Source organism: Arvicola amphibius, chromosome 8, assembly GCF_903992535.2.
Source record: "Arvicola amphibius chromosome 8, mArvAmp1.2, whole genome shotgun sequence".
NCBI classification, from domain to species: Eukaryota; Metazoa; Chordata; class Mammalia; order Rodentia; family Cricetidae; genus Arvicola; species Arvicola amphibius.
This window is the reverse complement of record NC_052054.1, coordinates 46,716,625-46,732,891: the sequence shown is the minus strand read 5'-3', so window position 1 is coordinate 46,732,891 and position 16,267 is coordinate 46,716,625. Positions and strand designations below refer to the sequence as shown.

Below are 16,267 nucleotides of genomic sequence, written 5' to 3'. Positions count from 1 at the left end.
GTTTATTTCAATCTCCAACCCCTTGCTCAACTCACAAACTGTACCTGTATCATAGCACATGTCACATAGAACAGACATTGCGCTACAAATTGTCAAGATGGCTGTGTTAAGAGGTGCCTTAGTACGGGGTACTTGGATCACATCTGTGAGGCTGTTTCTGGTGAAGATTGGCAAGTAGGTGAGTGAACTGAATTGGGAAGATCTGTCCTAAGCACTGGCAGCTCCATCCAATAGGCTGGGAGCCTGGGAGATAAACAAAAAAGTCCCAGAAGAGAGAACCTAGCCAGTTTGCCTCCTCAATGCTCCTGGGGCAGTGTACTATTGCTGCTGTAGTAGTCTGTGCATGGTAAAAAGGTCCAGCACTTCTGGATTTGAAAGTTTTCCAAAACTCACCAATCCTTGGGCCTGAAAACCAACCAGTCCCTTAGCCTGAAAATCCACCAATCCCTGGGTTTTAAATCCCACCAATCCCTGGGCTTGGCTTGCAGTCTCACCAATCCCTACCCTGAAAATATCCACTTGAAAATGTTTCCCCAGGAAGCCTGTATAAGTTTGTCTCCTACTCAGTTCCCTGCTGCTTCTCTTTGAGCAGAGGCAGCCACCCTCTTGTGTCTGTCCCAATAAATCTTCTCTGAGATTTGCGGTGTAGTGTGACTCTGTGGTATTCCTTGCTCCTGATTGTCAGAATACCTTTTGTGCTGAAGTTGTACTCCAGAGGGATTCTGTGCTGCAAGAGGAATGTGTGAATTTGATGAAGAACAGAGTCTGACCATAGGTTGTCTTTCGACTAGCTCAGACTGTCTTTATTTACACAGCTTCTAATGCATTCAAGCATGAGAAGGTTCAAGCCCTTTCTATTTAGTCATTTTCCAAGAATCATTAACACTTATTCATGTTACTTTCTCTTCTTTTTTTCTCACTTTCTTGATATCATTGACCTTTACCCCAGATCATTATAATGCAGCCAAATGTTTGTATGTAGCTAGGTACATCTTATTCATACTGTGGTCTAACTGCCAGAAAACATGTGGTTACAGAGTAAGAAATTTCAGCCCTGTGATTAGTTCCTAACAATATGAAATCAGCTGATGCCTAGGATATCATTTTCAAGTGTATGCCAGTTTCGAAATAAACGTTTATGTGGATTACAGTTATAATCCTATTCTTTAAAAGTTCTCAAAATAGTAATGATTAATACCTAACTCTTTTTTATTGATTTTTATTGAGCTCTACAGTTTTCTCTGCTCCCCTCCCTACCTCTCCCCTCCAACCCTCCCCCAAGGTCCCCATGCTTCCATTTCACTCAGGAGATCTTGTCTTTTTCTACTTTCTACTTCCCATGTAGATTAGATCTATGTAAGTCTCTCTTAGTGTCCTCATTGTTGTCTAAGTTCTTTGGGGTTGTGATTTGTAGGTTGGTTTTCTTTGCTTTATGTTTAAAAACCACTTATGAGTGAGTATATGTGATAATTGTCTTTCTGTGTCTGGGTTACCTTACTCAAAATAATGTTTTCTAGCTCCATCCATTTGCCTGAAAAATTCAAGATGTCATTATTTGTTTCTGCTGTGTAGTACTCCATTGTGTAAATGTCCCACATTTTCCTTATCCATTCTTCAGTCGAGGGGCATCTAGGTTGTTTTCAGGTTTTGGCTATGACAAACAATGCTGATATGAACAGAGTTGAGCACATGTCCTTGTGGCACGATTGAGCATCCTTTGGATATGTATCCAAAAGTGATATTACTGGGTCTTGAGGAAGGTTGTTTCCTAATTTTTTGAGAAATCGCCACACTGACATCCAAAAGAGCTGTATCAGCTTTCATTCCCACCAGCAATGCAGAAGTGTTCCCTTTTCCCCACAACCTTTCCAGCATAAGTTGTCATCAATGTTTTTGATCTTGGCCATTCTTACAGGTGTAAGATAAAATCTCAGAGTCATTTTGATTTGCATTTCTCTGATGACTAAAGATGTTGAACATTTCCGTAAGTGTCTTTCAGCCATTTTAGATTCCTCTGTTGAGGAATTCTCTGTTTAGGTTTGTACTCCATTTTTTATTCGATTATTTGTGTTTTTGATGACCAATTTCTTGAGTTCTTTATATATTGTAGAGATCAGACCTCTGTCTGATGTGGGGTTAGTGAGGATCTTTTCCTATTCTGTAGGCTGTTGTTTTGTCTTATTGACCATGTCCTTTACTTTACAGAATCTTTTCAGTTCCAGGAGGTCCCATTTATTAATTGCTTGTCTCAGTGCCTGCACTGCTGGGGTTATATTTAGGAAATGGTCTTCTGTGCCAATGCGTTCAAGTGTATTTCCCACTTTCTCTTCTATAAGGCTTAGTGTGGCTGGCTTTATGTTGAGGTCTTTGATCCATTCGGACATGAGTTTTGTGCATGGTGATAGATATGGGTCTATTTTCATTTTTCTACATGTTGATATCCCGTTATGCCAGCACCATATGTTAAATATGCTTTCTTTTTTTCATTTGATATTTTTTGCTTCTTTGTCAAAAACCAGGTGTTTGAAGGTGTGTGGATTAATATCCAGGTCTTCTATTTGGTTCCACTAGTCTTCCTCCTGTCTGTTCTTATGCCAATACCAGGCTGTTTTCACTACTGTAGCTCTGTACTAGAGTTTGTGATGCCTCCAGAAGTTCTTTTATTGTACAGGATTGTTTCAGCTATCTTGGGTTTTTTTTTGTTTTGTTTTGTTTTTTGCACTTTTCCATATAAAGTTGAGTACCGTTCTTTCAAGATCTGTGAAGAATTTTGCTGGGATTTTGATGGGCACTGCAGTGAATCTGTAGATTGCTTTTGGTAAGATTGCCATTTTTACTATTTTGATTCTGCCTACCCAAGAGCATGGGAGATCTTTCCACTTTCTGGGTGTCTTCTTCAATTTCTTTCTTCAAAGATTTAAAGTTCTTGTTATACAAGTCTTCTATTTGTTTGGTAAGAGTTACTCTGAGATAGTTTATGCTATGTGTGGCTATTGTGAACGGTATTGTTTTTCTGATTTCTTCCCCAGCCTTTTTTATTATCTGTGTACAGGAGGGCTACTGATTTTTTGAGTTACTCTTGTATCCTTCTACATTGCTGAAAATACCTAACTCTTTAACTGTTCGGCAATTTTTCCTGGCAATTTCCACATGTTCTTTTCTTTTAAGGGAACTAGAAGTTTTAGATTCCTTTATTGATATTTTGACATTGGAAAAATATCTAAGTTTTTATGTCTGGAGCCAGAGAAATTTCTGACCTTTCATGTCCTATATAATTTCCTTATATATTCCTATAAGTTTTTAATGTCATCTTTTAAGAAACCGTTTTCCAAGTACTTAAGTTTTTGGAATATATACATCTCCTTTTAGAATTGAATAAGCAATAATTATTAACCCTAGTGAGCTCCTCTTCCTTACTCAGGATGTCTGCAAAGGCAGCCAGGGGTGACCAGAAAGACCAGTTTCTGTAACAGATCAGAGAAATTTCATTTTTCTATAAAAGCTTTTGTTCTCTATAAACTCAGGCACAAACATAAATAGCAAAACAAAACTAAGAGTCACCATAAGAATAAACACAGTAAAAAGTAGAGAGGCCTAAAGCCCATGAGCTCCCTAGGATCAGCTCAGGGGTCTGCAGTATTGCTTCCACAAGTCCTTGACAAATGAATGGGACTCTCCAAAGGGCCTTGCCATCTAAGGAGCTCCATTTGCAGGACATTTAAGTGCCTTTTCCAGGGATGACACCAAGGCTTCCTTCACTTTCCCCTTAGAGATGGACCACTTACATAGGGGGAAACTTCTCTCCTCAGAGCTATAACACTTCCAGTGGGGAGGCCTTTCCCTCAGAGCTGCAACACTTGTATTGGGGAAAAACTTTCTCTTCATAGTGTACCACTACCTGCAGACACCAGATTTTACCTTCTTCAGTTTGGACACAGGCTTGCGCCAACAGCTCCTTGGGGGTGGGTACTCTTAGGCCTTTGGCTCCAGACTGGGCTGCATTTTTTATCTCTCTTTCAGACTTCTCCAACTGAGTAGCACCTGGTTTCCCTGCCTGACCACTCTACAGCAGGCCATTGTGGCATCAATCAGCCTCTGAGCCTGGAAGCCAATCTAATAAGCTTATATTCATACTATTATTGAATTGGTTAATGAATTAATTAATTCAGTTGGAGGAGGGGCTGACAATTAATTGCAGCAAAAATATGTTTGAAACCAAGTCCTCAATTAAATAACAACTCATACTATTGGTTACATCCTGTGGATGTCCTTAGGGTTTCTACTGTGCGATAAAGCACCATGAGCAAAAGCAGCTCGGGAAGGGAAAGATTTATTCTCCCTACAATTCTCAGGTTATACTTTTTCACTGACAGAAGTCAGACCAGGAACTTAAGGCAGGAACCTGGAGGCAGGAACTGAATCAGAGCCCATGGAGAGTCCTGCTTACTCCTTTGCTCCCATGGCTTGCTCAGCTTTACAGATTTGTATACAAGCAATCTGATGGAGGCGCTTGCTCAGTTATGGTTTCTCCTCCCAGTTAACCCTTGCTTGTGTCAAACTGAAAAAAAAAAAAAACAATAAAAAACCCAGGATTTAGAGCATGGGGAAGCAATAGAAATGCTAAATTTCAAGGTCGTGTGGGAGTCAGAGACCACAAAGCTGAAGTTTTAGAAATAAATGCATGAAGCCACAAAGATTGGGTGTTGGTGTTGTTACACTGTATAGCCTAACCTTTCCAACCCAGAAGGACTCCTTTTGAGGATCTGATACTTGAGGTATGAGAAAGAAGCAATATAGAGAAAATTCCAGGCAGAGGAAGGTTTATTCCCAAAGTTATCAAGGCAGAAAGGGGTTCACTGTGTTGTTTTTGATGCCTTAGAAGAAGAAGGAGTGAACCCCAGAGGTACAGATGATAGAGAGATGCTAGATAAACCATACACAACTAAAGATAGAAAGATGGAAAACATTCAGAATAGGCAATGGAGAAAAAAATGGATAAATGCTTGTCAAGAGGCCCTGATAATGTGGAGGGTAAGTTTGAGAGAGGCGAGAAATGGAAATGACCATCAAGTTCCATTGAACTCTTTTATGTGATGAAAATGCTTTATGTCAATGGTGGTGATGGAAGGTTCAATTGTGGGAACATAGTAAAATGTGGGCATATACACTTTAAGTAGATGGACTATATAATATAGGAATTATGCCTCCATCTCAATAATCTTCAGATATGTTTCATATTTTCATGCATATTAAATGAACCCAAGCTCACTAATATGGATAGAGACATTCTCTTTAACATTAGGGGTTTCATAGCAAATATATCAGAAATCATCCTTGGGAGTGTTCTGAGCTCTCTCGTGAGGCTAGTGGACTGCAGTGAGAAGCAGCTTCCTGCAAGACAGATGCAAACGGCTTTCAGATTCATAGTCTGTGGTTTCCTGCAAGTTTCTGTTGCTTTCTTTACCCGGAAATGGTGCTGATTTGAAAGTCATTCCTGATATTACTTATGAAAGTTGAGAAACAAAATACACAAAGAAAGTCAAACACACAACCATTTGTTTTGTGGTGTGTGAACACAAGAATACAAGAATCTTCCATTTGTTTCTGGGAAGACTGTTCAGATCATAGATTTTCCACAATCCTTTTAAATAATGCTATTTTATGTGAGTCTACTTTCACTCTTAGTTTAATTTCTGAGCAGTATTCTCTAGAATACTGCTGGGAGCCAGGCGATGGTGGCGCACGCCTTTAATCCCAGCACTCGGGAGGCAGAGGCAGGCGGATCTCTGTGAGTTCGAGACCAGCCTGGTCTACAGAGCTAGTTCCAGGACAGGCTCCAAAGCCACAGAGAAATCCTGTTTTGAAAAACCAATAAATAAATAAATAAATAAAAATAAAAAAATAAAAATAAATAAAAATAAATAGAATACTGCTGGGTATAGAGGACTGGACATTCAAAAGAATTCATTCAAAAGACCCAGAATTAAAACCACTCACAGAGCCAGAGGTGTTCTGGGAGAAACTTCTGGCAGAACCAGAACCCTCCAAAGCTGTAGAAACTTGTGAGTCTAGCATGATCATCAGAGCCTGGGAGTTCGTGATGTGTGAACACAGAGGAAGCAAATCTTGTGAGCAGAAGTGGGGGCAGAAGTGGGGGCAGGGTGGGAATGGTGTTCAGAGACTGACTCAACACTGTGTTGTTATAACTCAGTGTTTCTGAGCAGAAGTTCAAGTAAATGTTCTGGTCTATGAAGCCCTGACCTGACTTTCCACCTGCACCTTTGTTCTCAAAATGTGCCACCTTGGTTCTCACCTTTAACATTCAGTTCATTGCTCTGGTCTTCTTTACAGCCAAGCTCCCTTGCATTCAAGGACCATTGAGCGTATATTAATGGTTATCTCCTCACAGGACTTTCAGAATACTTCCGGTCATTCCATTTTTCTCCCTCCATATAATCTTTAGAACCACATTTTCTGTGTTTGTTCTGCTTTACTATTTAGGGGCGGCTTGAGACATTTCGATTTTGTGTTGTATCTAACAGTATCAACCACTTCCTATAGGACCCCAGCATAGCCTGTATGCTTATTAATCATTTTAATGAATGACTGACTGGAGACAAATGAATTAATGAATTAATAAGTTAATGTAGTTGGCAAAAGAAGCAGGCAGATTTATGTGGGAAAGAAAAACTGAAATCGGATTCTTGAATGACGAATGTCAGAGAATAGGAAGTTGCTTGTCATCTCCATTAAACAAAAGAATGAGAACAGATGATAGAGCATAGAGTCGCTAGCCCTAGTGAGGCTTCTTTTTATACCACCCTTGAGTTTCAGTGCTATGTTAGAGTCACTGGTGGTAGTGGGTATGTATAGCTAGGAAAGCAAGTGAACTAAGCAAAGAATGTTTCCTGACCCATTTCAAAAATTCCCTTTAGTATAATCTATTAATACTTACCAAATTAAGCAAAGCCAGCCTAGTATGGGTACCAAGAGCAGCCAGTTTTCTGTGAGTTCTCCACTCAAACTCTAGGTGGATGCCCTCCTTGTGGTCAGCTAAGGAGCGCATGAATTATTTAGGGTAATGCATGGTCATCAAGCGCCTGCACACATCCCTTGGTCTAGCTGAGCACACACATGGAGCTTTAAATAATGTGCAATGATGGTAATTGTTGGATGTTCTTAGAGATGTAGTGTAAGATGTAACCTGTCAGATTGATGGCTCTTTCAGCTGCATGCCCAAATCCAGTTTTCTCATATACTAGTCAACTTATCACAGTAATCATGAACCAGCCATTTCTTCTTCTCTTTGAAGATGCTGAGTTTTAGAGAGTAGTAACACAGAGACGGAGCACCCAAGTTCAATGTGGTGTTCTTTCTAGTATCCTTCAGTTCATTTGGGAGCTGTGAAAAATAGGGTTAGTGCCACAGTCTTGATTACCGTTATTATCAGAAAAACTGTCATGTGAAGAGTGAAGACAGAACATTCTAGATGTGGGGGGTTTCACCTAATTCCTGGTCAGTCTTTACTTTAACTAGAGTCTGTTTGGGTTTTCATTGTTGCTTTGTAAAGCCCTGGTTGCTCTGGAACTCCAGATATAGTCTAGGTTGGCTTTGAACTTACAGAGATCCATCTGCCTCTATAGACCAGGCTGGTTTTGAACTCACAGAGATCTACCTGCCTCTGCCTCTCCAGTGCTGTGATTAGTACCACCAACTCCAGTCTCTCAGTGTTTTTTGAGTAGCCATACACCCTCCCCTGTGCTGATGGTCTGTGGTCATGAAGCAATCATTTGACATCCCTGGAGGTACAGACACTGTTGTGGCATGCCTGTGAAAGATATCCATTATACTAAAAAGTTAATTAACAGTACATTCAGCCTTTGGGGATATCGGAGAGAGAAAGTGGGGGGTCAGCAAAAACTAACCTAGCACCTCTATACTGGAGGGGGAGCATCATCCTCAAGAATTAGAATTTGACTTCATTTGCAGTTTTGCTATTGTCCAGCTTTTGAAGAAAAATGAGTAAGTGTGCCTCTGCTTCCTGTAAATGGCATGATTTTTGTAATTGGGTGTTAGCTTAGGAATTAGGATTGCAACAATAGGAGGGAATTCAATAGCTTTTTTGTTTTGATCAGCTGGCTACATTGTAAGAGGTCATGTTGGTTTGGAGCAAACAGAGTTGCTCTGGTAGAGTTCCAGAGCTGATGGAACGGTGTGACCAGGACCCTCTGCTCTGTCCTTTGCCTCTTGGATCCTGGAAGACTGGCTAGGGGCCGAGAGATAAATGAATAAAGGACAGGCACAGAGACAGCCATGGGATGCAGCTGAGATCAGGTGGGGGTCTCCCCAAATTTTAGCTTGTATATTAGGGCGAGGGGTTAGACGGGAAAGTCACCTCTGTAGGCCAGCATTCACAGCTTGTAAACTTCCAGGAGAAAGCTGCACTCTCTGATCAACTGCTTATAAACACGCATACTCAGACTCCGAAGGAAAGCCTTACCAATACACTTAACCCTGACCCGTACGGGTAATGGCTTTGCAAATTTACCATAGATCAATTAGTCTAGGAGTCCTCAATAGGCTGCCCATGTCAACAAACAGTCATTCACATCTCTCACTCAGGGCTTCCTCTGCTCCCTACAGTCTTTGAATGTGGACTGGGATCCCTGGAAGTCAAGGATCTAGGGGCGTATTCATGGGCCCATGTCAGAGCTATTTTGGTTGAAAAGAAAAGTGAAACCCAGAAAGGGCTGAGAAGCCCTCTTCCCTTTCTAAAGTTGCTTCAAAGCAGAGTGTAAAGTCCCAGACCCGGTTCACTCAACCCTCCCGACCCACAGAGCAGAACTGAAGCTTCTGGACCCAGCGGGGTGCCCAGGGTGAACAGAATCCATGGAGAAATTAAAGGCAGTGCTGGAATTGCAGAGCAAGCACAGCAGCGCCCTGGGCTACGGTTTGGTGACCCTGTTGACGGTGGGTGGGGAGAAAATCTTCTCCCAGGTGGTGTTCAAGTGTCCCTGCAACGCTACCTGGAACCTGCCCTATGGCCTGGTGTTCCTGTTGGTTCCAGCGCTCGCACTCTTTCTCTTGGGCTACGCGCTGAACACGCGCACCTGGCGCCTGCTGACCGGCTGCTGCACCCTGAGCACGAGTTCCAGCTCCAGGTCGCACAGCGCATTGACATGCTTGCAGATCAGCCTGGCCGCCTCGCTCGCGCCCCTCACCTGGGTGGCGGTGGCGCTGCTAGGGGGCTCCTTCTACGAGTGTGCTGTCAGCGGGAGCGTGCCCATGGCGAAGTATCTGTGCAGAAACCTCAACGGCAACTGCACTACCAAACTACCGAAGGTTCCTTGCAACAAACAGGAGGCAGAGATGCAGGATATCCTGAATCAGCTCAAGGCTCAGTCTCAGGTCAGACTCTGGGCACGGTGGGGACGCGTAAAGAGGAGAGGAAGAAGTTGGTAGATTTTTCTGTTGACCAGCAACAGTGAATATTTAAATAGCAGGGAAAGGGAGAGGAGGCATTCATCCAGGAGCTGGCGCTGTAGGAGCCAGAAAAGCGCACCTGGACTGGTAACTTCTGCATTGTTCTCTAGTGTTCCCTCCCACTGTGCAGCAAATACTCAGGCCAGGTGAAGTTGCACAATCCAAAAGAAACTATAAGGAAGCATTTCTACAATAGATCCCGTCTTGCCAGGCCCAAACCCACCACCCACACAACCCACGGACGTAGGAAGGCCTGGGGCTCTTTAGAACGGATGCTCCTTTCTCTGGATCCGCAAAACCCCGTGTTTTCAGTTCTAGGGCACTTGACATGACTTAGACTCTAGTTGACTTTTCAAGACAGTAGTTATGTTAACGTACTGGGGTGGGGGGGGCGCGGATTGTTACTAACACTCGTTATTCTAAAGAGCTTAAGACACGACTTGGGAGCTAGTGACTAGTTGAGACTTTATCCCAGGCTTTTTAATTTTTCTAATGTCAAAGGTGACTAAGTTGCCATCCTGTTGTGTTTTCTGTAGGTGATAGGCTGGATTCTAATAGCGGTCATCATCATTGTACTTCTGGTTGTGACGTCTATCATTCGATGCTGTTCTCCAATTAGTTATCTGCACCTAAAATTCTGGGAAATATATTCTCAGAAGGAAGAGCAGATTCTTCAAACTGAAGCTACAGAGCATGCGACCCAGTTGGCAAAAGAGAATGTTAAGTGTTTCTTTGAATGCACAAATCCGAAGGATTGCTACACCCCAAGCAGTAAAGCCTGGGAGAAAATCTCTGCGCTGTACACTTTTAATCCCAAGAACCAGTTCTACAGCCTGCTGCACAAGTACGTTAATAGAAAGGAGATGGAGATGAGTGACCTTCTCTGCTCTAGGGAAGGAGATACAGTGGTCGCTGCCCTTAGCTTTGTAGATGCCTCTGGTATGGCCAAGACTGATGGGATGTGATCTTACAAATGAGCAGGAGAAAAAATTATTTTGAATTGTTGCTTCATATAAAAAAATACACATTGGTATGTTTTATGACTGCTTGCTTTCTTCCAAATTGTGAGACTTTTAGATCTGAAATTGTAACACATGTTTAGCTTTTTTCTTTTATTAATTGTTAAACAAAACTGAAGGAAAATAATCTACCCAAAATGACAATCTAGGTTAAAGTGTTATATCTTTATTCCAGGTTTGTGTCAAATAAAAGCCATCGGTGAAGGAACAATTGAACACATCCTTCTGTTACATTATCTGACATTAATTTCAAGGTTGGGATTTTGTTGTTGTTTGCAAAGACAAAGTATTAGTATTCTAACACTCGTGACATTATAGCTTGCTTTGTGCTATAGTGGAGAGCACACTTTCTAGTCAAGCTTACTTCAAATACTATGAAATTTATGACTCGGATATGGTTTCTGTATGAAAATTAATCATGAAAAGGAAAACTAGGCAGTGATATTTTTTGCTTTTTAGGTCAAAGACTGGGTGTGGTAGACTCAGGAGGCAGAAGTAAGGAGGTCCCTGGATTTGAGGCCACCCCAAATTCCAGACCTCAAACAAAACAAAATAAAACAAACAAAAAAGATTTGCCAGTCTGTGCTGCATTTTTAAGGTCAAAGGCATGATAAATTTAAACTGCACACATCAAAAAGAAGCTGAGGGTTGATGGGATGGCTCAGTGCTTAAGAGCTTTTGAAGCTCTTGTAGGGGATCCAGCTTCAGTGCCCAGCACCTATATATTGGCTCAATATAACTTTAGTTCTAGGGCTCTGATGCCACCTTCTGAGCTCTTTAGACCTTGTACCACTGTGGTATACATACATGCATGCAGGCAAAAGACCTATCCATATAAAACAAAAATAAAACTTTTAATTAAGAGAGACAGGGTAGTATTATGATCCCCCTCGCACGTCTAGTTATCATACATTTTCAAAGGAGTAGGGAAGCAAGATAAAAGCCATGTCATCCAAATAATAATAAAAAAATACAACCATGATCTGGTTTAGAGCAGGAGAATTAGGGGGTTGGGAGAACCTGTGAGAAGCTGGAGTGTAAAGTAGCAGGTGAGCAGAGACTTTCAGTCAGGTGGCAGTGTGTGGAAGGCTGAGGTGGGAGGAATTTAGCACTGCCGAGGTCATAAAGACACCTGGGAAATCAAGGAGGGGACAAATTGTGCAGGATCTTAGAACTCAGATTTGGTTTGCTGCTTATTAGTGTATATTTATATATGCCTCTGTGTGTGTGTGTGTGTGTGTGTGTGTGTGTGTGCGTGCACGCGTGGCCGCGTGTGCATGCATGTGTGTGTGAGTGTGTTTGTATGTGGGCATGCATGCATTTGTGTATGTGTGTGTATGTGCACGCATGCATGAAGGTGCGTGGTTGATCAGCAGTTATGATTCACCAGACTAGCTTTAATATATATAATTCAGTTTTAATAAAGGAAAGGAAAGGGAACTTACAAATCCAAGGTTCCAGCGAGGAGCGCAGGAAAAAAAAAAAAAACAGGCGGGCTGGCCGCAGGCCAGCAAGATTTTATAAGTCAATATTAGCCTAAGGGGGACACGCCTTTAGACGAAGGGGGATATGCCTTACGAAACAAGGTGATTGGCTAGGCTTCCCCTTTATCTCCCCCTTTTGTCTAAATAAGACAGAACCAAACCAAATACAACTATATTCAATAGGAACAAATAATAAATATAAAATTACAAACAACAAATAATATTAAGCAAGAAACATATAACAAAAGTTTTACTAAACATTCTTTTTCAAGGAGTCTAAGTAATGTAGAGGGTAACTACAATTATCTAATCTTCAACCCCATCAAAGATCTGAGAAGGGAAGTAATATTACTTAAGCAGCCAGGAAGTACAAACGAGAAACTTCCAAAATGTGCAACAAATGACAGAGACAACTGACTACCTGGGCAATCACCCAAAGTTTCATTTTGCAATGTTGAAGCAACCAACTTTGGCTAAGGCCTAACACAACTGACATAACATTTTTCAAAGGCATGGAACTTTTTGTAGAACTATCCTACCCTGTCTTGGCAAGATAAGACAATCCTGCTTTATCCACTTATGGATATTCTGTATCTTTGTCAGTAGTTGAGGTATGGGCTTTTCTTTGCCCAAAGGCCAGTTCTGCCAAGAAGAAGACAAGCTCCCAGTGGAGTGCCTTTGGTGCTCACCATTCTCTCGGGCGTAGAGCGGTGTTGCCAGGAGTGATTGTCTCATAAGAACAAAACTCTAGGTTAGATTAAAAGCCATTTTCTACAGCTCTTCAAAGAGGTTGACGATTATACTATCTATACTAAATATAATTTCTATGTATCTAAAAAACCTGAATATCCTAAATATAAATATGTCAAACATATATGACTATTGATATACAATTCTCGATACCTATCTAACTTGGAGACTAAGAGAATAAACAACTGTGCAATAAATGAGGACAATATCTCCAAATGTAAACAATGTCATTACATAAATAATATCAGAGGTAGAAATGTACATTGCAATATGATAAATATCTCACTATAACAATTGTTTTAAACAGAGGTAGAAGCACATTCTCATACAATAGAGGTGGAAGCATACTCATATACAATGTTCAATATACAAGAATCAACACCAATGCAATTTTCTAAAAACAATAATTCACAAATACCAATCATCCCATCAAACCAGGTAATCCCCCCCTTTTTTTAAACACCCCTGAGTCCATATAATACCTCCCCCATCCCCTCAACCCTATACCAACTACTAAATGATGTGCCTAAACCTGAGGGCAAACTCTGTTGGGAGAGGGGGCATTGTCCTCTAAGAAACTAATAGGCCAGGCTGTGTTTAAAAGAATGCTATTTGTGTGTTGTTATTTCGGGGCATAAGCTAGCCAGTGGCCGAGAGCTGGGTGGCGGGATGCAGCCCACCGCCCCTCACTACACATGCATGCATATCTGTGTCTGCATGTGTGCAGGATGCATACATTTGTGTGTGTGCATTATATTTGCATGTGTGTACATATGTATGTTCACACATGCACGGAAGTAAAGGTGGTGGAGGCAAATGCAGTCGTCTCCCAAGTAGAAACTGAGAGGATTGAACTTTATGGCATTGTTGGGGATTGAAACAGGGAAAGTGTGTATTGTCCATAGGCAGGCTGGAGTGTTGATGGGCAGGAAGGGAACACTGTGAAAGCAGCTACAGGCAGAATCCTGCTCCTCGACACTGGAAGATCTTTCAGGAACACTGGCCGTTTATTAGCTTGTAGTTTCTGCCTGTCCCCCAAATTTATGGCTACCTTTTGTATTTTTAAACACGTGGGATCTCTAAAGTATAAGCGTTTATCAGATTTAGCCCTCTTTCTCCCCTGGCAAGTTCTGTGTCAGCATCTGCTTGCCCTTTTTTCATTCAACAGAACTTGTCATCAGGGATGGATATCCTGTTGTGGATGTAACGGGCAACTCGACAGCTTTTCCCTTCCCTAGGAGATGTGTTTCTGAAGTCATGCCATTTCTAGTTTCGCTTTTCTTCCTTTGTTTCAACTTTCAGATTTGCTTTGTGTGTTCATCTTAATTACATTTTCCCCATTGTTTGCTTGTGTTCCACCTTTTCTTGTAGAATTTAGAAAGTTTTGGAAAAATTTAAGATCAAAACATTATAATGGAAGAAAACTATGAGATAAAATACCTCATTCCTTTGTAACGTGTGCTTCTCAGAGGGAGCCTTATATCAGTATCACACTATCACCTTTGAAATGCTGATCTGTGTTTGGTTGGAAGCATCCCCCTAGCCACTGGTACCCCTATACCCAAAGAGTCTGGAATGTTTGGATTAAGGCTTCATCTAAGCCCCTGGCATCCATATATCCAAAAAGTCTGGAATGTTTGGGTGGAAAGTTCCATCTCGGAACCCCTTCCCCTTGAAGTTGCTCAGCCCAGACTCCACCTCTGAGAAAACCTGCCAAAGGGTGACCCCTACTCAGAGATGCTCAAGACCACTCCAGCAGGGTATTTAAACTGCTCCCCTCCCCCCAGAACAAACACGTGGTTACCCAGTCTTCCTTCCCCATCTCCTCTCTGAGGGCCTAGAAGGCCACCTGGGAGCACTGGCATCCTTTAAACTTGGGCTTTTTCTAATTCGGTTTGATTTAGTCTGATTTGCATTATTGTGCTGGTGGAGTGGTTTATTGGGACTCAAAAACTATTCAATCTGCAGCTCTTTCTACACAATATAATCTCACCTCATCAGTATACTACAGTTCTCCTCAACAAAAAGTTGCTGTGTAATTCTTTGGGTTAGCAGTATGGGCTTTCTTATTTTATAGACACATTTGCAAACACACACATGCTCATAAAATGCATAAACACTAAATTATCAAATGTGGTTACTTCTGGAAGCTAAGATTGATGTAGAAAATTGAAAAAAAATTCTTAGCTGTGTGGTGGTGACATACACCTTTAATCCCAGCAGTGGGTAGGCAGAGACAGGCAGATTTCTGAGTTTGAGGCCAGCCTGATCTACTGAGTGCATTCTAGGACAGTCAAGTCTACACAGAGAAACACTGTCTTGAAAAAACAAAACAAAATGAAAAAAGGAGGGGGGAGGGAGGGAAGGAGGGAGGGAGGGAGAGAAAGGGAAAAATCCTTATGCACTTTTGGTCTTTGAATCTGTGGTTAACTGTGCAATTAGAAAAGATTCAGAGTTCTGCGTAGTTTCTAAGGCATGTAGCCAACAAAGCAGTTTTACATCTATAACCTAGGTCTATTTTTGGCAAGTTTGTGGGATACCCACAAAACTTGTTATTCACATTCAGGATGGAGGACTTGAAAGTTAGATAGGATGAGCGTATAAGGTCATATGGGCAGCGAAGGTAAAACTGTAGCAGGGACTGACCTTAGGGTGGGTTAGTGTGGCTCTTGGGCTGTGTTCATTACCAACTCTCAAGTTCCCTTCTTAGCCATGTGCTTCTGCGAGCAGAGATGCAGATGTTCTCAGTAAGGACCAATACTTTACATTTAATTCTGAAACACAACAGCTAAGGTAGCTCAGACAACTTTGAATAAATATCAGGTGACCAAGACACAATAGGATTATTTCATGGTGAGAACATGACCATTGTCATTGGTCTACAGCATGGACCTGAGACACATTTCCTGATTTGCTGTGTGTTTACTTCCTTAACAGATGAACTCTCATTATCACCTAGCTGTATGCTCTTCTGAAACTTTAATCTCAGGCGAGATACAGGAGAGAGGTTATGTGGTTAAAACCTGCTGAAAGACATTTATTATTGCCAGAGACCACTCTCCATTGTGATGAGCACTAGGCAAGATTACACAGTTTAGACACTGTAGATTAAGCATGGTCTCCATCCAAAGCCACGGCTGAAAATATCAACGGTCTATGAACTGCAAGTCCCTAGGAAACACCTGATGGTACAACCCAGCCCCAAATGCCTCTGACTTAACATCGTCTGGGAAAACCTGTTTCACAATATCCTTCATCTTATCTACCAGGTGTCTTGTGGTAAATAATTCTCTATAAGACAAAGGGCAGCGTAATCCTCTTCGGGACAGCCTCTGCCGCAACCCGCTGCTGTTTATTTTGTCAGCTGCCAACTGTAGCAGTCTCCCTAAGAGGTCACTGTTTCTCTGTTTCTGTTGCTTTGACTTTGATGGAGATCCAAACTGTTGATACCAGCACATCGAGGCTGAGCTCCTCCGGCAGGTGAGGAAGAGACTGCTGCTCAGTTTCCAAAACAGGAAGCTGAATTTGTGG

General features: G+C 41.8%; 1 protein-coding gene across 1 annotated transcript; it reads left to right on the top strand.

Annotated features, from left to right (window-relative positions):
- The first annotated feature begins 8,792 nt into the window (after positions 1 to 8,792).
- Positions 8,793 to 10,964, top strand: Calhm6 (calcium homeostasis modulator family member 6). The gene is made up of 2 exons (XM_038340140.1): positions 8,793 to 9,408; positions 10,020 to 10,964. Exons 1-2 carry the CDS (start codon positions 8,890 to 8,892, stop codon positions 10,446 to 10,448), a joined length of 948 nt encoding a protein of 315 aa, XP_038196068.1. The 5' UTR covers positions 8,793 to 8,889; the 3' UTR covers positions 10,449 to 10,964.
- Positions 10,965 to 16,267: the final 5,303 nt, after the last annotated feature.